General features: G+C 44.3%; 1 protein-coding gene across 1 annotated transcript in view; it reads left to right on the top strand.

Moving 5' to 3' along the window:
- Window positions 1–21,194, top strand: part of ptprdb (protein tyrosine phosphatase receptor type Db) — a 91,684-nt gene that overhangs the window by 52,829 nt on the left and 17,661 nt on the right. The window contains exons 8-29 of the mRNA XM_079160389.1: window positions 66–335; window positions 1,090–1,199; window positions 2,157–2,354; window positions 2,543–2,668; window positions 2,793–2,940; window positions 3,100–3,245; window positions 3,512–3,656; window positions 4,656–4,958; window positions 6,067–6,260; window positions 7,125–7,151; window positions 7,820–7,937; window positions 8,229–8,816; window positions 9,203–9,297; window positions 9,822–10,078; window positions 11,747–11,840; window positions 12,456–12,680; window positions 12,778–12,938; window positions 14,295–14,306; window positions 14,987–15,099; window positions 15,206–15,247; window positions 15,781–15,878; window positions 17,753–17,876. Coding sequence (XP_079016515.1) covers window positions 66–335; window positions 1,090–1,199; window positions 2,157–2,354; window positions 2,543–2,668; window positions 2,793–2,940; window positions 3,100–3,245; window positions 3,512–3,656; window positions 4,656–4,958; window positions 6,067–6,260; window positions 7,125–7,151; window positions 7,820–7,937; window positions 8,229–8,816; window positions 9,203–9,297; window positions 9,822–10,078; window positions 11,747–11,840; window positions 12,456–12,680; window positions 12,778–12,938; window positions 14,295–14,306; window positions 14,987–15,099; window positions 15,206–15,247; window positions 15,781–15,878; window positions 17,753–17,876 — 3,594 coding nt within the window. The remainder of the gene's footprint in view (window positions 1–65; window positions 336–1,089; window positions 1,200–2,156; window positions 2,355–2,542; window positions 2,669–2,792; window positions 2,941–3,099; window positions 3,246–3,511; window positions 3,657–4,655; window positions 4,959–6,066; window positions 6,261–7,124; window positions 7,152–7,819; window positions 7,938–8,228; window positions 8,817–9,202; window positions 9,298–9,821; window positions 10,079–11,746; window positions 11,841–12,455; window positions 12,681–12,777; window positions 12,939–14,294; window positions 14,307–14,986; window positions 15,100–15,205; window positions 15,248–15,780; window positions 15,879–17,752; window positions 17,877–21,194) is intronic.

The following is a 21,194-nucleotide window of genomic DNA, read 5'->3' as shown; positions in this document are numbered from 1 at the left end:
AGTTATGAATTTCTAATCGCTCCCTCTCTTCCTGCCTCTCCCGCTTTCATCGCTGTCCGGTCCAGTGCGCCGCGTCCCCCCTCGCTTCTCCATCCCGCCAGCGGACAGCGAGATCATGCCGGGGGGGAACGTCAACATCACCTGCGTCGCCGTGGGCTCCCCGATGCCGTACGTGAAGTGGATGCTGGGGGCAGAGGACCTGACGCCCGAGGACGACATGCCCATCGGCCGCAACGTCCTGGAGCTGACCGACGTGCGCCAGTCCAACAATTACACGTGCGTCGCCATGTCGACGCTCGGCGTGATCGAGGCGGTGGCGCAGATTATCGTGAAAGGTGGGTTTCCTCGTGCGGGCCGCGTGATGAGGTTTATAGGTGAGGACAGGAGAGAGTGTGAGCAAGAGAGGAAGTGATAGTTTGACCTTGCCTCCAGTGAGACTTTTGTTTTGTTTTTGTGTGCAGAGAGGACAAAACCACAGCGTGGCCTTCTGTCTTCTCTCTCTGAACTGAGCGCTTCATGTGTAGCACACGAAGGAGAACATTTCCATCACAAAAGAAATTTAAAATAAGACTCGTTGTTGTGAATACATAACGAGGTGGTGTTAACAGAGTGCTTTGAATACACCAACTTGGTACTGATTTCTGAGAAATCTTCAGAATCCGAAGAGGAAAAGAAAAGACTGGATTATTTGAGCTGAATTACAATTCAATTTCACTTTGGTTTTTCTCTGTCAAAACTCTGTTTTATCAATTATTTCAGTAATTATTTATGACCCCCATGTCTGTGTTTAATTCAACTTTCCAATATACAGGGGGTTTCATTTGGATTAACAAAGGGTTGAACTGATTAACCAGTTACGATCACATGTTTTTGTCCAATTCTTGTTATTGTTTCTGGAGATTATGTTCATTGTTTAATTCGGGATATTGAGCTGGTCTCGTCGTTTAAAAGTTTTACCCAGAAGAAGTTGATTTTCTAGTTTTACGAGTACAGCGCGGCGGTGTGAATCTGAGCCTATCAGATGATTTCTTCATGATAAAGGGATATTTTTGTAAATTCTCTCTCTCTCTCTCTCTCTCTCTCTCTCAGCTCTGCCGAAGGCCCCTGGTACCGCCGTGGTGACGGAGAGAACTGCAACGAGCATCACGCTCACCTGGGATTCCGGCAACCCTGAGCCCGTCTCCTACTACATCATACAGGTGTGTGACAGGCGACACAGAGGCGCCGCCGCACTGTGCACACGGGGTCTTTTAGAGACGCAGCTGCTCTACATTTTTATATGAACATAAACTGATAATAGTCATAGTAGTAATAAAGTCACCAAATTGCTTCAAATGAAATCAGGTGTCTGGAGTGCTCTCTGGCCCCGAGGAGTTAATGAATCGAAGTGTTAAGAATGAAAGATGAGCCGCTGCATCAAAGTAACGACTGAATTCACCCACATTAGATATATTTCATATCTCACAATTCATTCCGGAGGTTTTGGCGGAGGATCTTAGTTGGTTAATAAGAGCATCATGGTGTTTGCGGTTTATTGGTGTCGTTTCCGTCGCCATGAATATGCATGAAAAGTGTATGACACATTATATTAAGCAAAGTGTCCTGCACTTTGTCCTAATTGCATTTTGATACGTCATGTAAATCCCTAATAAAAACTACCTAGAACACTGAAACAATAGGCTTTTAGCCTCGCCGCTCTCTAACACCACACGCCACCATGAAATATAAATTTTTGGATTATTATTGTGTGACAATTTAGACAGACCAACACATTTCCCATCAGAAATATCATAATATGTTAGTTGGAATACACATTTCAGTCGCGTTCCCAGGTTATCACTCCTGTCCTGTCAGCCAAACACATTCCCCACGTAAATAATTTGGTCACATGATCAACAGGAAGTAGCATCATTTGAGTCTCCTGAAGGCCAAGTTAAGACCAAAAGCAAGATTTCTCACTCCATTGTCTTTATTTTTTATTACATTGTAAGTATGACAGAGAATGTCAATCTCAACTTCCTGTAATTATTTCTCAGATGTTATTATGTTGTTTTTCAAAAATATTTTTGGTAAACCACTGGAAGATGCTAAATGGCATGGGAATAGCCCATTTAGATATATTTGTCTCATGCCTCTTCCTCTCTCGCTTCCTCCAGCACCGTGCCAAAGGGTCAGAGGATCCCTATAAGGAGATCGATGGCATCGCCACAACGCGCTACAGCGTGGGCGGCCTCAGCCCGTACTCCCACTACGACTTTCGGGTGGCGGCCGTCAACACCATTGGCCAGGGCCCCTCCAGCGAGGTGGTGGAGGCCCGCACGGCCGAGCAGGCCCCCTCCTCGCCTCCTCGGCAGGTCAGGGTTTGATAAGGACAAAGCAAATTCACATTCCATTCCATACTGCATGTCATTTATTAACTAGAAATGGGACATTCAAAGATGCAAAGTTGCCTTTTTGTTCTCCATAAAACTAACCCAAGTTGCTCCAGTACATTGTATCCCAGAGCAGCTCCGCTGAAGTTCCTCCTGTTTTCGCTCTGCAGGTCAGAGGTCGTATGCTGAGCACCACAACGGCAATCATCCACTGGGATGAACCAGAGGAACCCAACGGACAGGTGGTGGGCTACAGAGTCTACTACACCTCAGACAACGCGCTGCCAGTCAACCAGGTGGGTACCTGTCTATTATTAAAGACAGAGGACCGATGGCCTGTGCCGTCCGCATTGGGTCTAACACTCAAGTGTCCGTCTGTGTGTCTGCTTGCATTCATGCGTTGCGATGTGTGTCGTGCAGTGGGAGAAGCAGATGGTGCGCAGCGCCAACTTCATCACCATCCAGGGTCTGACTCCCAACAAGACTTATTACATCAGAGTGCTGGCCTTCACCTCCGTAGGAGATGGACCCCTGTCCCAGGACCTGCAGATCATAGCCAAGACCGGAGGTAAGAGAGGGATGTCGGGCTCTGCTTGTATTAGACAGATCCGCCACGCACACTATAATCTAACTTCACGCAATTATCAGCAAGAGTAAAAGAAAGAAAGTATCTTAGCATGGTTTTACTAATCCTGGTTCCCCCCCCCCCCCCCACCCAACTGTGTAGTTCCATCCCAACCTTCAGAATTTAAGGGTGAGGCCAAGTCCGAGACCAGCATCCTGTTGTCCTGGGTCGCGCCACCCCAGGGTGGCCCCGACAACCAGATCACGGGATATGAACTGGTCTACCGACGAGCTGACGACACAGAGGAGGTAAAATAAGAGGGAAACAGACAGATTGGTAGCTGAGAGAGAGAGAGAGTTTTGCTGGACTGATACATTCATGGATGGATAACAAACATGTTTTAATGAATAGATGGAAGTGTTGCCTAACAGAAGATTAATTGATCTTAATATTAAAAGTTACCTGTTCTGTTTGAAACACCGTGGGGGGAAAGTTAACACAACCTTTTTTTTTCTTTTTTTTCCTCACCACCTGCGTATTCCACTGTTCTCCGTTTCTCTTCATGTCCTTTCAGAAGAAAGTGAGCTTTGAGCCCACCACCTCCTACCTGTTAAAGAACCTGAAGCCTTTCTCCACCTACACCTTCCAGCTGGCTGCCAGGAGCAAGCATGGAATCGGGGCGTACACCAACGAGGTGTCCATCGACACACCGCAGACGCGTAGGTCCCAATACTGTTGTTTGTGTGTGTGTGTGTGTGTGTGTGTGTGTGTGTGTGTTAGAGAGAGAGCGAGAGAGAGAGAGAGAGTGTGGTTTCAATTTTGACAATGCAAAAATGAGACCTGGCACAAAAGCCAAACCACAAATACACAAAACGCTAGATCTGACCATCATGTTACAAACAGACATTTGGCAGTTAGTTTTTTTTTTTGCATTGTCACAACAAAAAGGGCCCTCGTGAATCCAGACCTTGACCGACCTCAGATTTGATTCCAACAAATACATCATGAATTCAATAATTCCCGGAACTTAATCCCAAAATGCGGTATTTTTTCGGCAAAGCATCGTACCGGACAGCTTGTTGATGATTGACAGCAAAGTAACGAAACTTAATTTGTTGGCTAGCAATCTGAGGTCTGTGAGAAAAATCAGTGAAAACGAAGGTAAGGAGCCTGAGAAGCTAGATAGAGATGAGAACTCCAACATGGATCACAGAGGCTTGGGTAGGCTGTGAGGACAAGTAAGTTATGGGCAGGTATGTTTGTGTGTTAACGCTCTAGTCAACGTTCCTGTGTCGCATCTCTTTTTTTTTTTAAGTCATCCACTCGTTTCCATCGCTCTAAACATTTCAACCGAACAGAAGCGGACACCCATCGTTCAGTATCTTTGTTCAGCCATCTTGCTCTCGAGCCACAGGGTCATTTTTTTTTTCATAAGAGCTTTCTGTTCTCCAGTGTTTTGTTTTCATTTTATGTTTCTTTGTCTTTTTTTTGTTCTCTGTCTCTCGTCTGCTCAATATCATCCCACCGTTCCTTCACGGCAAACCTCACCTCCTCACCTCTCCACCCACCGATAACGACCTCACACACTCACACACAAACAAACACACACACACGACCGAATAACATTTACCCAAACAACACACACACACACACACACACACACACACACACACACACACACACACCTCCACTGTGCTTCCTCGAAACTGGTCGATCAGTTCCTTCAGCGCCTCCCCAGGACATCACATGCGCCAGTCCCAGCTCTACCAGCATTCTGGTAAGTTGGGCTCCGCCCCCTCTGGAGTTTCAAAACGGCGTCATCACCGGATACTCCATCCAGTACTCCACTACTGAGGGCAACAAAATATCTAAAAGTGTTGACGGAATTCCTCCGGAGAGTTCTCCGTATCTCCTGGAAGACCTGGAGAAATGGACTGAGTATGGCGTAACGGTACGGGCGCAGACGGAAGCCGGCGACGGGCCGGAGAGTTTACAGCTGCTCATCCGCACCGAGGAAGATGGTATGTTCCCAAACAAACCTCCCCCCTGCCTGTTTTAAGAGGGTCCGTACCTCTAACAATGGCTCCCTCACTAATATAGCACTAATGAGCTCAGTGCACCCTAAACTAACAGCAAGTTTCTTCCCACTGGCCAGTTAAAGCATTTTGACAATCTAAATGGATGATGCATTTAGGAACCACTCCGACCATTCTGTTTTGAAAACCTCTCCTTTATTCCTTCATAACCGCCAGAAACCTCCAACATCCGGACACCTTTCCTGCTACTCCCTCACCACTGCTTTCTCTTGTCAACAGCAGCTCCCCCTTTTTCTCCAGCAGCAAATTTTACCCTGTCTTTTTTTTCTTACCAGCATCTTTTTTCCGCACTTTTCCCCTTTCTTGTAAAATTCCCCAGTTTTTGGGATGAGGGGTGGTTGGGATTTCCCACTTTTTTTTCTCCACTAACGATACCAAAACCAATCCGCCGTACCTTGGCCTTTCCACACCATGGCTTTTCTCACATGCCCTTCCAACTCCTCTCCGATTCTTTAAATATCTTTAATCTAGCTTTAATCAATGTCTTTTTTACTGTGTCTTGAGTAATTTGTAATATTTCAGCAATATTTTTTGATATTAATGCTCAATATGTCTTACTCTCCATGTCTCCATTTTTATAGTTTGGAGACATTCCAGTTTTTTTCAGTGTCTATATAGGGAGAAGTGTAGTTCTTGGCAGCACGAGAGAGGTTTTTCTTGATAACAGTATTTTCTCTTTGACTGCCTGCCACTGCTTCTGCCCATGGCAACAAATCCTTTTCTATCTGCCATTCTTATCTTTCTCTACATTTGCTTCTTATCCTCCACTGCTTTTTTACTCCATGTTTTTCCTCAAGCACTCTCATTTTTATTTTTTTTTACTATTTTGACTTTTTTTCCCCCAGACATCAGAGCAGTTTTAGACTTTTTGGAGGGTTGTATTTTTAAATTTTTTCAGCTTTTGGGTATTTTTAAATTTTTTTATCTGCCCATGAATCCAGTATATTTTTTATTAGAAAAAGTGGAGTCCTTTAGAGGTTTGAGTGCCCATCATCTGTGACCCTTGACCTCTATACCAACATGCATTTTTTAGTTCCAAGTGGTCCTCCGCGAGGGGTGGAGGCGGAGACTGTGAACGCCTCGGCCGTTAGGGTGAAATGGCGAGCACCAGCACCCGAACGGCAGCACGGTCAGGTCCGAGGCTACCAAGTCCACTATGTGAGGATGAACTACGGAGAACCTCAGGGTCAGCCGTTCATCAAGGACATCCTCATAGAGGACTCGCAGGTAAAACGAACATATGCTCTCCAACATGACAATTACCATATTTTTATTACACAGTTATATTCATTGCAAATTTGCAATTTAACATGTTAATTTAATAGATTCATTAAAGCCATGAATAAATTATGAGCTCCCTAGACACATGGGTTTAGCTGGATATATGTATGATAGATGAGAAAGCCCGCATGTTGCCATCTAGGTATAACTCTAGATAAGATGAATCTTTTATTTTCTACACTACACAAATCACAATGAAGCAATCTGTCCCAGATTCCACATCAACTTCCTCTGTAAAATAATTAGGGTTGAGGAACAGTGCCAAATAAACTGACATATTGAGCCTAAACCTTCCTTAAGATTGCTTCAAACGAACATTTTGACATTTTAGGAAATCTGCTTGTTTGCCTTCTTGCAGGGAGTTAGATGAGAAGATCGATAGCCAGGAGTTGGCTTAGCTTCGCGTAATGAAGGGAAGAAGGGGGAGAAACCACCAGCACCTCTAAAGCTCACTAATTAGCACGTTACATCTGGTTTGTTCGATCAAACCATTTTCACAGTCTTTTTGCTTCGTATTTAGCACACCGACATGTGAGCGGTATCTATTTTCTCATCTAATTATTGACAAGAAAGCAAAGCAAAGTGTATTTCAGTCTTGATTCTTTTCATTTCCAGCATTATTGGATCTCTGTCCAGGATAAATAATGGACCTAAATCTATTTGTATCTGCCAATTACTGCTGATAGTTTCCAGCTTAGTATAGGCAGTATAAGATGGTGCAATAGACTTGGCAGTCTTTTAGATTACATACCAAATATTAATTATTGTGTTTTTCTCTTCCTTTTCTCTTTTCTTGATGCTGCTATTTAGTGGGAATATGGTGACTCAGCTGAATATGTGAGTAAACCCCTTTTTTAAGCTTATTATTTAATAGTGAAAACAACAAAGCACAGAGAGTAGATGAGACATATTTATGAGATTGTAGTTTTAAAATCTCCTATAAACTGAGCGAAGGCTTAAATTCCTGCAGGAAGTCCCTTTTTTCATTTCTGCATCGTGTGTTCTCCAGAATTTATTAATAAACACATAGATAACTGATGATGTGAGTCACCCGCGAGTATTGCCAAAATACCATTATTTATGCTTTCCGCAGGCCAAGAAATGAAGAAAGTATTGTGTTTAGTGTTTAGATGGAGACCGATCTAAATGAGTTGTGAGTGTCTGTGTGATTAAAGGGCATTTTGTGTTGCTAGTGAACCACATTTTGAGCTCTGTTGGGATAATTTGATATAGTTGTTTTGAGTTGTGTAGAGATGATTTCCAGTCTACAGTTTTATAAAAGAAGTGAAAATAACTTCCCGGCCTGAGAAAAGCATTGTTGGCGTAGAAAAAGAGCTGAATATCTGTCACGTACAGGCACAGAATTGTATCTTTTTTAACCAGTTTGACCCAAACTGTTGTTGTTTTCTTTTTTTTTTATTAACTAGAAGCCCTGCTCCGTGTCCTGAGGGCACACAGAAATAGATTCCGTTTTGATGCTGACGGTGCTTTTTGTTTTCCTGCAGGAGGTGGTTCTCGGAGACCTGAAGGCAGACACCGCCTACTCTGTATCGGTGGGGGCTTACACTGCCAAGGGCGACGGCGCTCGCAGCAAACCTGTTACCGTCTGCAGCGCCCTGCCACGTAAGTGTGTCCGCACAGACTACACAGACACACACACACACATAGTAATGATCTCTGAGCCCAAAGCGTCGCTAATGATCATTAGAGGCCATTAAATCGCTGAATTGCTTCACGTCTCACTCTGTCACACCTTGATATGCCCAGAAAGAAGCCAGTCGCTTGGTGCCGTGTTAATCATATTTTGCAGTTTCGCTCGAGGTGACGAATAATGCGCTTTGCAATTATTCCCTAATTATCTTTTCATCAGTCCCTCTCTTTCTCCTGCTCCCTCCCTGTTTCCACTCTTTGTAGTGCCCGAGAAGCCCAAACTGACTGTGAGCGCCACCGATTCAGGTACGGCTCTGCTTCAGTGGTACCCGCCGCCCAACCCGCCCACCCCGCTCCTCGGGTACCGCCTCACCTTCGGCCGCGTCGACGTCCTCCCCTTCACGGTGGTGGAGTTCCCTACCAAGGAGAACCGCTACACCGCCCAAGACGTCCACAAGGGAGCCAAATACGTGTTCAGGCTGTCCTCCCGTAACAAAATGGGCTACGGCGAGGAGGCCGTCAAGGAGCTGGCCACTCCGGAGGACGCCCCAAGTGGATACCCAGAATTTATCATCTCGGAGGAGGCGTCTGCCACCTCCCTCCGGCTGGAGTGGAAATCGGTGCCGCTGATTGAGCAAAACGGGAAAATCACCAAGTACTCGGTCCTGTACAAGGATATAAACAGTCGAGGGAACGCCTCGGAGGTCGTGGTGCCCACTCCACGGGCGAGTGTTTTGTTGGAGGGTCTGAGTGCCGATACTGTGTACGAAGTCAGGTTGTGCGCGTTCACAGCTGTTGGCCCCGGGCCGTTCAGCCCAAGTGTCCAGTTTAGGACGCAGCGGCTAGACCAAGGTAGGATTCACTTTTCTAACTGCTCCGGACGCACCACGCTCTTCCTAACAGCACATTTGTGCACACACAAGTCCCACTTACACACACACACACACTCAGACACACACAACATCTGGTGACAACATCCTAAGTGTCCTTTTTCGTTGTCTTGTCACTGTAGTCTTAGACCCAACGTCCTTTTCCCAAAGCAAGGTAAGAGTCTTGGGTCATGGGCGAGTATCGCTGTCCAGTCCCGCTCACTGTGTGTTGATCAGAGCAGGTAGCTAGCTTGAGACGGGCACTAGAGAGTGATACGCAGGTAAGGCCATTACTTTTGGTTCAGTAGAGAGATTAAACGAGACTGGAATAGTGTTCATTTCTTTTCTTCTTCTTTTCTGTGCCTTTAGTTTTTGCCACCAACTTCAGAGTAAAAGCTGCCATGAAGAACTCTGTTCTGCTGTCCTGGGAGATACGAGACAAGAACCCGGCCCAGCCGTTCACCGTGAGTAGATTTGCATTTCTTTTATATTTAAATGTGAGTAAATAAAAAACAGAAATCAAATATTTTCAGGTCGCAAAATGTGTAAAAAACAAATAAAGACGGGGTGCAAATATAGGATGGTGGGGGGAAAAGGGGAGAATGAAACGATCTGCTCTGCAACAAGTCTCTGTAGATTCAACATAATGTTTTCAAATATATTCAAGCATTTGTTTCCTATTTCTTTTTTTTTATGATAAAATGTAACACTTCCTGTTTGATGATTGATACAAAGTCTTGCAGGAACATACTGTAATGCACCTGGAACTGCTGGAAGGCTTTTAGTGTCAAATAAATAGAGGTGTTTAGGCAAACAGGCAAAAACATTGAGACTTTGTGCTAAAGTGTAATAATATATACCAACAAAACGTCTTTTTGCCGGTGTAAATCAAGGCACTGGGAACTATTTGAGAACTTACAATACGTGCTGCGTTGTGTGTCTTACTCTGTGTCGTGTATTCAAACTATGTGGCCCATCCCGTGTCCAGATCCTGTATGGAAAGGGCCAGTCCGTGGAGGTGGATGGGAAGCAGACTCAGAAGCTGATCATCGGCTTGGAGCCGGACACGCAGTATTCCTTCCTGCTCACCAACCGGGCCAACAGCGCCGGGGGTCTGCAGCACCGCGTCACCGCCACCACCGCCCCGGACATCCTGAAGACCAAGCCCACGGTGGTGGGGAAGACCAACGCAGACGGCATGGTGACTGTGCAGCTGCCGACCGTGCAGACCACGGCCAAAGTCAGGTAGTGATGATGAATGAGAGTGAAGAGGGGAGGAATTAGGTTTCATTCCATGACTAGATGGGAGTATCTTTACCTGTGCAGAATATGCTCCAAGAATATGCTCCAATTTCACATCGTCCTCCTCCCCTTAACTGCTGCCTTTCATTTATTGGTCCATCGGGAGGGATTTCTTTTGAGTTGGCAGCAAAGCAGGTCTGTGAACAGGCCGATTGGAAGCACAAAGCTGATAATCTCATCTGCCTTTTTCATAACCAAGAACAAATATACATAGCAAGTGGGAGCTGCCTCTCAGCCTGAAAACACAACCTGAGTCGGTCCACAGCTACTCACATGTTCTCTCAGCCAAAGTGTTTTGGGGTCTTTAGAGTCCCGAACAGGATTTTGCTCTTTCAGGATCTTGCCCTGCAAGTCTTTCCCATTGTCAGGGGCCCCAATCCAAGATACAGTAGTAGCACAAACTGCAATGAGCCGGATATTAAAAATAATAAAACACACCGCGTGAGCAATTTTTTTATGTGATTAGCTTTTAGAGATTTTCCATTGATCAACTTATCTCCCTCCTCTCTAAAAATAGAATTGCCAGATTGAAGCTCACATTATCTCATCTCGCTCGCTATTCCATCTTTAGAACTGTAACAAATTCTCGCATTTGACATGGAAAAGCTACTTTCTGCCGTATCACTCTGCAAGCACGGAGCGCTGGAGTGAGTCATCTGTTGAGAACACATGGATGATTTTGGAGTCAGTGCCCTGTGATCGCTTGGCGGGTGCTTATGGTCTGACTGTCTCTGAAAAGAATTCCACTCCTCCAGTGGTATTATTGTTTTTGTCTCACACGAGGCTTCAGACGGGGCCCTCTGTTCCAAAAACAACCACACTGTTTGGATTTAGCGTGCGGTGTCACAGCTGCTGCTGCTGCAATATACAGAATTAATGACACAATACTCTGTAGTTCTTTACAGCAGAACAAGAAATAGTTTGACATTTAAGGAAATATCTTTACTCACTTTCTTGCTGAGAGTTAGATGATGTGTGCGGTAAATGTGAAGCCGAGATAAGATCAGATCAGATGAACCTTCATTGATCCCCAGAGGAGAAACTCAGACAGCAATAGTACAGATAAATAGAGAAGTAACAGAAATAAATAATAAGAAGTATATAAAACTAAAAAAAGAATAGAATAAAAAAATATATATATACTGTATATATAAAACGTTAAAGTAAATATGAAGCTACCACCAACAGCTGCTTAGCTTAGCTTAGCACTTGAAACACCTCGCCTGGCTCCGTGTGAAGGGTAACAAAATGCAGAAGCACCTCTTAAGCTCAATAATTAAAACAACTGAACTAAACTAAGCAAAAGAGATACAATGTTTATATTAGTGAGACGATTTTGCTACCTTCTGACAGAGCCAGGCTAGCTGTTTCCCCCTTTATGCTAGGCTAAGCTAACTGGGTGCTGGCTGTAGCTTCAGTGGTATTCATCTTCTTATCTAATGACTCTCAAAGAAGAAGGATAAGTACTTTTCCCAAAATGTCGAAATATTCCTTTAAATGTCAGCACACTGGTGTTTCTCCAGGGACGGAAATGATTTTGTCTTTTTTTTTTAAATGTGGTCTTTATTATGTATTTCCCTAAGCCTGAACCCAGTGCATGGTGTGTTTCAGGGGTTACTATGTGGTGGTGGTGCCACTGAAGAAGCAGAGAGGAGGGAAGTTCCAGAATCCCTGGGAGGAGCCCGACCAGATGAACCTGGATGAGGTGAGACATTATGGCCATGATAAAGAGCTAGCTATAAGGTAATGCTAATGTTGAGGGGCAATTATGATGATTGCCAGATATGGACTGGCCATTACCGTTCATCTTTTTTTTGTACTTCAACTCTTGTGCTGTTGTTTGCAAACTCAAAATCGCCCCTTGAAGGGACAATTCGAGTGTTTCGAATTGAATTTTCAAGTCACACAAACAAAGAATAGCGCCGAGCCCACTCGCAGGGCTCTGTTGTCAGAGTATTTGCGTCTCATTATGCGAAGGTGGACGACCTGGCCGTCCGCGGCCTGTTCAAGCCAAACAATGCCTTCACATAACATTTCCCATCTAATTCCACTTCCTGCCTTTTTTTCTATAAAGACTTCCATCACCTTATTACGCTGTTTCTGAAAGCGCATTCATGTGTGCGAGATTAGTTTCAATAGAGTTTTCATGATGCCCGCCGCCGTCTCAATGGATAAATGCGGTAGCAATTCAGTTGATGATGAAGACATTCATGCTTAGTCGATAATGCTTTGTACAGCCCCGTTGTTCTTTCACTGATTAGTTTTTTTTGTGTGCGAAGTAAAATTGCCAAAACAGTTAATCCCTGTCCACCCTTTTTAGCTGCTGAAAGAGATCAACAGGACCAGCGTCAGTCGCGCCCTTCGCATCCGCAGACAGGCCGGCCAATCGGATCCGAGGGCCTACGTCACCGCTCACTTCAAGACCCTCCCCCTGGAGTTCACGCTGGGTGATGGGCGAAACTACGGCGACTTCCGCAACCGTCCGCTGCAGAACGGACAGGAGTATGTTTTCTTTGTGCTTGCGCTGTTGGACCTCTCTGAGAACGTGAGTAAAAAAAAAACACACACTCAAACACACAGTTTTTTACCATCTCAGTGCAGTTTTGTCGAAATGTATAACAACAAAACGTGTCTTGCTCCAGACCATGTACGCCACCAGCCCTTATTCTGATCCCGTGACCTCATCGGATGTGGATCCTCAGCCAATCGTCGATGAGGAAGAGGGTCTGTTGTGGGTGGTGGGGCCTGTGCTCGCTGTCATCTTCATCGTCTGCATCGTCATCGCCATCCTTCTGTTCAAGAGGTAAGGGCAGCAAGATGAAAAAAAGGGTTTAATAAAGAGTTGGGATTAGTGAGAGAAGGAGTAAGGAAATCAAAAAGAGATAGGGAGAAGGATTAAGAGTTTTGATGAATACGAGAAAAATAAAATCAGTAGAATCAAGTTTAGGTCTTCACAGAAGAGCAACAGATATTCTCCAAGGATTAACTGATTTTCATTTCCACTTTGGCTTGTTGCGCCTCGGTTTATTGTAGTCAATTCAAAATGTTTGGCTTACAGTATATGTCATGTTTGTATTTAATAGTCCTTGCCTTTTTTGCTGTTCTATCACAGGCAGCAGTTCTCAAATTGCCTTTGACCGAGCAAAGTTATAAAAGAAATAATGTAAACCATCTCTGAAAGGTTTTTGGAACTACGGTGCCCATAATGCTTTGGGATATGCAAACAGGAAGTATAAATGTTTCCATGGATTAATTGGAATCTGAGTTAATGACGTCATCGGTAAAGTGTAATTCACACTGAATCTAACAAATGTATCGTGTCTGTGTGATCAGATTTGAGTTGTGACTCTGAGGAGGCGTATGAATTGTGACGCAGATTGAAGTGAACAAAGCCTCTTAACCTCACGCCGTACCTTTCCCTCACGCGACGCCTGAACCGAGCTGAGACTGAACGGAGCCCAGCTGGTTCGTTATGTGGCTCCGTTATTTATGCAACATACAGGACTAGCGTTAAGCTGTATTTATTGCTACACGCCGCGCTGCTGCAGGCGACACAATTAACTTTCCCAATCTGTTTGCTCACTAATCATCTGAGTTTAGCTCACAGGTTCTCGCAGAAACTGAACTGTGTGTCTTCTGTCATCTGCTCTTAAATATCCGTTTAGCTGGCCGACATAACGGATAGTGGAAGATAACATTACCACTCATTGGCATTATTTATGATAATCATCTGCTGGCTAGAGCTTTGTTAATGCATTAATGCAAATGCAATAAATGACTGTGACTGAATTATTAACCTTGATGGTAATAATCTAAAGAGTGTAAACAGTGGTGATCCACAGCCATTAACGTCTCCCTTTGCAACATATTCCCAGTATGTTATTATATCCTAGATGTGGCAGTAAGAGGCTGTGTTGTGACATAATGTGTATGCAGAACCATTTAGCTTTACATTAGCTGTGTATCTCCGTCTATAGGAGGTGCCTTTCAACTTATCTAACATTTTAATAAGAAAGTGATTCATGTTAATGAGAGGGGTCGAACGCAGTGTTCAACGTTGCTTTTCTCCCTGGTGTTTTTTTTTCTCTCTCGAATGGACACTAATGTTATTCATCCTTGTCTGTCCTTTCATCTGCTCTTCTCTCCTGTCTGGATCCAGCAAACCCGACAGGTAAACAAACACTACCTATTACCATTTCCTCTGTCCTGCAGGGTATTTTCCGTTTGAAAAGCCTCTGCAAATAATGCTTTTGATAATAGATCCCAGTAGAGTCAGGATTAACTTGATGTATTTTTTATTTTTTTGATGACTGTATAGTAAGCTGCAGTGCACTGGTAGCATGCAGAGTAGGGAACAATGACAACTGCACTGCATGAGTTCACGTCTCCAATTTTAACTAAAAGGTAATGTAAAAGAAAAGACAGTGTGAGAATGGATGTCATTTATATTTCCTTGGAAAAAAGCCGACTTCCCCCCTCCATCTCAGACATCTCAGACAATGTGCCGGCCATTTACATATAAAATAGCTGCAACACTAAACCAGTAGTCAACCAAAGCTCTGGCACAATTTAAAACAGATATTTCCTAAGAATTACAGCTATCCCTGTAAATGTCCAAGGAGCAATTTTTATGCAGCTTTTCTCGGAAATGTATAACATTCACGTCACTCTGGTCAATTTATTTGAACACAAATCCTCCCCCCCACAAAAATGGAGGTTCTGCGTAAGATTACAAATCCCACATTTTCCCAGATTCAGCTGTTTTTTTTTTTTTTGTCATGCAATAAAAGGTTTCAGTTCATCGGGGTTTGAGATGCATGTAATCGCTGCGCGTTGATCTGTTGATTCCAGGAAAAGGGCCGAGGCTGAGGGCAGGAAGGGCAGTTTCCCCTGCAGCAAAGCCATGTCGTCCCACCATCCCACTGATCCCGTGGAGCTACGCCGAATCAACTTCCAGACTCCAGGTAAAGCAGCTCACGCCGCCGTGCACGCGGCCACAAATGCCACGTGTAGTTTGATGTGTTGGTTGTGTTTATTAGATTAACCGTGGTGTCGTTTCCCCCTTTTCAGCCTACCGTGTGTCAGTGTACCGCGGCTACCGCCGTTTGTCAAGTTAGTTGGTCTTAGTTCGCACATAGATCTTCTCTCCTTTCTGCTGTTTTCTTTCTTACCACATTCATTTTCTTGCCTTCTTTCTTTCCCTTTTTTCCCCCATTGTCATTGCTAACTAACCTTCCATCCCATCTAGGATGAAGCTGCTTGAATTGACAACATTTCATCAAAATGTCTCTGGAATATTTTGTTTACATTTTTTTTTTTGTTAATGTTATGCTAAATGTTTAACCACCTGTGTCACAGTCTTTTTTTGTCTTCACCAGCAGTGTGCGTATACTCCGAGGACATATTATTGCGCCTCAGTAACTTTCAGAGCACTGCACATTGTTCTTTCTGTCTGCCAAGACAGAAAATGGTCATTTAACAAACAAAAAAACCAACCCATTTGCTTCCTGCGCTGACTGTGGACAGAGCACTAAACAACACCACCTCAGAGAATCCTCACTTTTAACATTTTCCTCCAAAAAAAAAAAAAAAAAAGTTGTAAATCTATCCAAATGGCCTCTTTCTTCTATTTCTGTGCTCGGCAGGCATGACGAGCCACCCGCCCGTCCCCATCTCTGAGCTAGCAGATCACACCGAGCGCCTCAAGGCGAACGACAATCTCAAGTTCTCTCAAGAGTACGAGGTAGGAATGCTGATTATCTGCCCCTGGAAGTCTTTTAACTTGGGAAATTCATCTGGTTTGGATGCCGTCGCACATATATTTATCGTTGACTCGTCACGTTTTTTTTTTTTTAGGCTCAATTTCAACGACGAGCGCCGTAGATTGAGCCTCACGTATTCTCCGAGTTGCATTTTGATTCGTCTTCATAGAACGATACAAGATAACGCACACTTTCCTCTCTCTGCTGTCTTGTCGTTATCTACACAAATACAAAGGGGGGGAAATTGAAATTGCAAGCTCAAAGTGAGTTTGCTTACAGCCAGATGGTTATCAAGCCCCGTATTTTCTACGCTTCGGCGGAGAAAGAGGAGCAACGGCGATAGAAATATAGAGTCAGCGTCGGAGAGAAGACCCGTCCAAGAGATACAGGAAGCAAGTGTTCTCTGAAAAAAAAAAGAGAGAGAGAGAGAGAGAGAGTTTTTGATTAGTTCCCTTCAACTTGCAGCACAGTTAATTTGGAACAAAAAGGCTTGTACTTGGAGATAACAAAGTGCCTGAACTCGGTGTGCCGAACTGTGGCACGGAATAAGAAAGAAAAAACCCCACATCAGTAGAAATAATTCCCAACATGCTGCTTGTGTAGCAAATAACACAAGCATTACAATGAGATCCACAGGGAGCCATTAAAAGGGGTAAAAAATGTTTTTCTTTTCCTCACAAAAAAAAAAAACCTGTTTAGACCGACGGCACTTTGGGTGAAGAAGCAGACGTAAGGCTCTAATTGGCGAGAGAGAGAGAGAGAGAGAGAAATTGCGTGTGACAGAGATACATATATAGAGGAAGACAAGGGCACATTATGCAAAGAGTATAAAAGCAGAGCGAGGGTGTTTTAGGGAGAAAAAGCGTCGGGAGAGCGGATAAAGCAGGGTGGAAAGAGACAGTGAGGGAGAAGCTGTGTGTAATTGTGGTGTCAGTTGGAACCACTCCGTTGAGCCCCGCATTCTCTCTGCATGACTGTGTGCTTTGTTCGGTGCCGAAACCCTTAACGACGAGGGAACGAGAGAGATGGATGGAGGAGGGATTGATGGAGGGAGAGAGAGAGAGAGAGAGAGAGAGGGAGAGGCCAGAAATGATTGCGGCGTAATAATCAGACACACATGATGTTGGGCAGCGTGCGGGGGGAAAGCAGTCTCCAACACACACATGCATGCACGCACTCAAACCGGCACCACTCCGGCCCATTTTTTTTCCCCTCCCCAACCACACCATAATTATGTGTCGTAAAATATTCACAATTGCTAAATTGCTCTGGCTTTCTCCTCTTCGTCCCTCTCCATTGACAGCCCCATAATGACCTCATGTCTGCCTCTCCCCAGCTAAAGGCGATGGTTACACTGTAATTACCCTCCAGGAACTTAATGTGTTGGTCTAACTCAACCATCTTTTCTCTCCCAGAGGAATTTATTGTGCTTTTTATCCTCCGTCTCTGGTAGCTAGTTTCTTTTTGAGTGCGTCGAAAGCGGAAAGTCCCTACATCGCTGTTGTTTCTTGAAACGGGATATCGTATTTGCCGACATTCCTGTCCAAGTTCAATAATACCTTGTTCATTTTCAATTTGTCCTTGGTTTGTAATGGTGTGGTTTCGCTCCGGCAACACTGGGCAACGCTTGCGAGCTCAAATTCAGGGAATTGTCCAGTTCTGGCTTTCCTGAATGCCATTTTCTGCATTTTGTGGCCGATTTATAAGGAATAGCAACGCCCTTGCCAGCACTTAATTGTAAGTGGTAATGCTTACTGTATAGTGTATGCATGATATTATTGGAGAGTTAGATCATACATACAGGAGTTTGAAAGTGGTACTTTCTGTCTTTGACCTTGTCTTTTGCATCTTGCAGTCCATCGACCCCGGTCAGCAGTTCACATGGGAGAACTCCAACTTGGAGGTCAACAAACCAAAGAACCGCTATGCTAACGTCATTGCCTATGATCACTCCAGGGTCATACTCTCCAGTATTGAGGGTAAGACCAGTGTGCCAGGATGTTTGTGTGCGCGTGTGTGTGTGTGAGAGCTCTTGTACTTCTATCTTTGTGAGGACTCACTTGAGCGTGGGGACATTTTTAGGAAGTGATGGCATTTTAGTCACTTCTTTTAAGGCTGTTTGAGGTTTGTAACTTGGTTACAGGGTAAATGTTAGGCTAAGGGTTTAGATTGGGCATTTAGTTGTGATGATGGAAGGTGCAATGTGTCAAACTTAGCCAACTGCCCCAAAGAAATAGGGGGCCGCATTTCACCTCTACTGGGTCCGTTCAATCAAAGTTTTTACAATTATCAGTTATAAAAAAACTAAAACAACAACGGCGTCTGTCTATAGCTTACGTGACCGGTGGCGGTGAGGATCTGACGTCACATTATCATTGTAATCGGAGCAGGAAAGGGAAGGTAGGGAGGCACAGGAGAACCAGAACCCTGCTGCAGTAAAATTAAAGGTTTTCTTAAGGAAATCTGGTGCTCGGAAACACTAACATTTGTCCACAGGGACCGCAAAAAATCAACACGAAATGAAAGTTCATCTTTGTTATTTTAGGAATATAAACCTCAACCTTGAACTTGATTCATGACTTCATTAGATAACTATAACCTTAATCTAAAGCAAGTTACAAACTGCATTCAAATTAGCATGTGAAAGTGTAGAGGATCCCCCGGGGCTGGTAGGCTTCCTGCCTGCCGTACGTCAACACATGAATACGAGCTCTTGTGAGAGTTTTACACAAGAACGGAACCTTTCTAGCAAAGAACTCATTTTGAATAAAAGTGAAAGATAATTGGCCGTTCCATTGCAACATCAGCGCGCAGCAGTAGAGCTACGCCTCAGAAAAACATCTGCCCAGAAAGTGCTGTGGAAAAGTTAAACAAAATCATTGCAATTCTTATCAAAATAGTCTGTATTGAACAATGAAAAAAGGTTTTATTTATTCATTAAACATTTTGCCTTCACAGAGGAGCGTAACGTGAGCAATGGACATTATTAGAAGTTAGAAAATTCTATCACTCTTGGGATTTTAAGAACAATCTCAAACTGTTGTACGTCGAGGAACTCCAAAATGTATGTACAACACACAGAAGAGGTTGAGCCCATGCTTTCCTCCATCGTATTAGTAAATAACCTCCAATCTCTGCTAATACTCCATTAGATTCCGTTTATTTACTAGCGCTACTAGCCAATAGCATACACCATGGTTCAGGTTTTACAGCATACTGCCCATGAATGTATCATAAGATACTAAAAGAGATGAATTGCAACAACAACAATAGATCGGTTACAGCCGCATACAGTTAGCATGAAGCTGGCAGAACCAAATGTGTCATTTGAGAGCTCAGCGCTGCGCCAAAAGAAATAACTCTAGATTCGGCTTTTAGTGAACTTTCCAACTTTTAGGACATAAGGATTTGAAATAAGGGGCTCATTAAGTGTTTGTACTTGGAAGTTGTTTTCCATAGCCACAGACTCGTTGACACTTTCAATCCCAAATGGCGGCGTTTCCACCAGCAGCACCATCTAGCCGTTGTTGTCAAAAAAAGCACCAGAGGCTCATGTACTTGCTTCTATACTCTTTTTTTTTTTGCCATCAGCTTTCGGGGCAGCTCCACTTCTTCGCAGACTGACTCACCATCGCCCCCTCGAGTAAAATGGGGTATTACATGAAAGTACAGGCCAGGGCTAGTCTGTTAGCATGCTCATTTCAGCAGATATCTCTGCAACAAAATACGTAGAAGTCTTTGACATAACGTCAATAACTGCAACCTCTTCACATTCTGGCGATCATGTTAGTTTTTTTTTTTTTTTAAACCAACTGGCCAAATTGAAAACATTGCACCTTTAAGGTTGTAAAACGAGGAAGTGCATTATGTCAACACAGTGAGTCATCCCAAGTATAGAAGTACAGTTCATCTGTATGAGTGTGTATGTCTTAGAGCGGCTATCCATGACAGATGAGGTTTAACATTTTTTATTAATAGCCTATTTACTGGTATAGTTTCATGGTGTGCCCATTTGACTGGATTTGGTCTTTTTTAAACGGTCTAAAATTAGAGGAAAAAATATTCTCAGTCCTGTTCTGAGTGTGCGTTATGAAGCGCACACACCCACCTCAGCTGGGAAAGACCTGAGGCAGAGAAACTGGCAGCTCCAATGTGGAGAGAGGGAGGCAGTGGGAGGCCAAGCCCAAACAGATGAGCCTTATCTGGGCAGAGCATGTGTGAGCAGCCCTTCCACCCCCGCCTGTCCCGGAGCCCTGGCTGTCTGTCTTTCTTTCAGCTTAGAAAACACATATACTCTTGAGCATGTCCAAACACACAAGAGCGCGCACACACACACACACACTCACTTTCTACAATAGATTTAAAACACATGCCCAGGATGTGCACAAGCGCAGATATGCACTTTTGCTCCCAGTCGTCTCCACACATGCTGCATGAACACACACTCTGCCAAGCCAGTGTAGCCAGCAAGTAACTGGAAGTGTGTGTGTGTGTGTGTGTGTGTGTGTGTGTGTCTGTTTTATCTGCACAGCGCTTCTGCTGTAGTCCCTTGCAATAAAGTTGCAGCACATGAAAGCATTTAGCCAAGCTGTCTTTTAAAGACTTGAGGTTGATAAACATATGTTAGAAGCTCTTCTTACCGTCTGTCCCCATCCCATTTGAAATAAGTTGTGTAAACACCCCGATGTCCTCTGTCATTTAAATGTGTGTGTGTGTGTGCGATGGAGGCTTGGGGTTTTACAACTGCGTTGTGCTAACATGAAAAAGGGGCTAGGAGAGAATCAGCTGCAGGAGTTTCTTCCTGTCAGGGATTCTTCTGTTTGCTCATTGACTTCCATCTTTTCAAACGTAAACTGCCATCAGACGACTCAAAAGGAGTTTTGTGTCCCACTTCGGCAGATTCGGGTCACGGCTGAATGCACGCGTGCACGCCCGTGTGTGTACTTTGGTGTTTTAGTTTGTGTGTGTGTGTGTGTGTGCGCATGTTTGAGCTGTGACTCAGTGATTTCTGGGATTATGGTATTAGGCCCCAGATGAGCAGGACTGATCCTAAATCAAATACACACAGATGGTCTCTCACGTCGCACACACACACACACACACACACACACACACACACACACACACACACACACACGCGCGCGCGCGCGTACACACAATCCCCTCCAGGACAAGTAGTGTCAGCCGAGTTTTACACAGAGACGGGGCCCTGCAGTCATATTGCCATTCAAAGCGACACATCCAGAGTATACTGAGATTAGGCCCATGATCGTCTTAGCATGTATTATAAAACAAGA

This window comes from Pholis gunnellus (assembly GCF_910591455.1).
Source record: "Pholis gunnellus genome assembly, chromosome: 5".
NCBI lineage: Eukaryota > Metazoa > Chordata > Actinopteri > Perciformes > Pholidae > Pholis > Pholis gunnellus.
The sequence above is the reverse complement of the archived record's forward strand: the minus strand, read 5'-3'. Positions and strand labels throughout refer to the sequence as shown.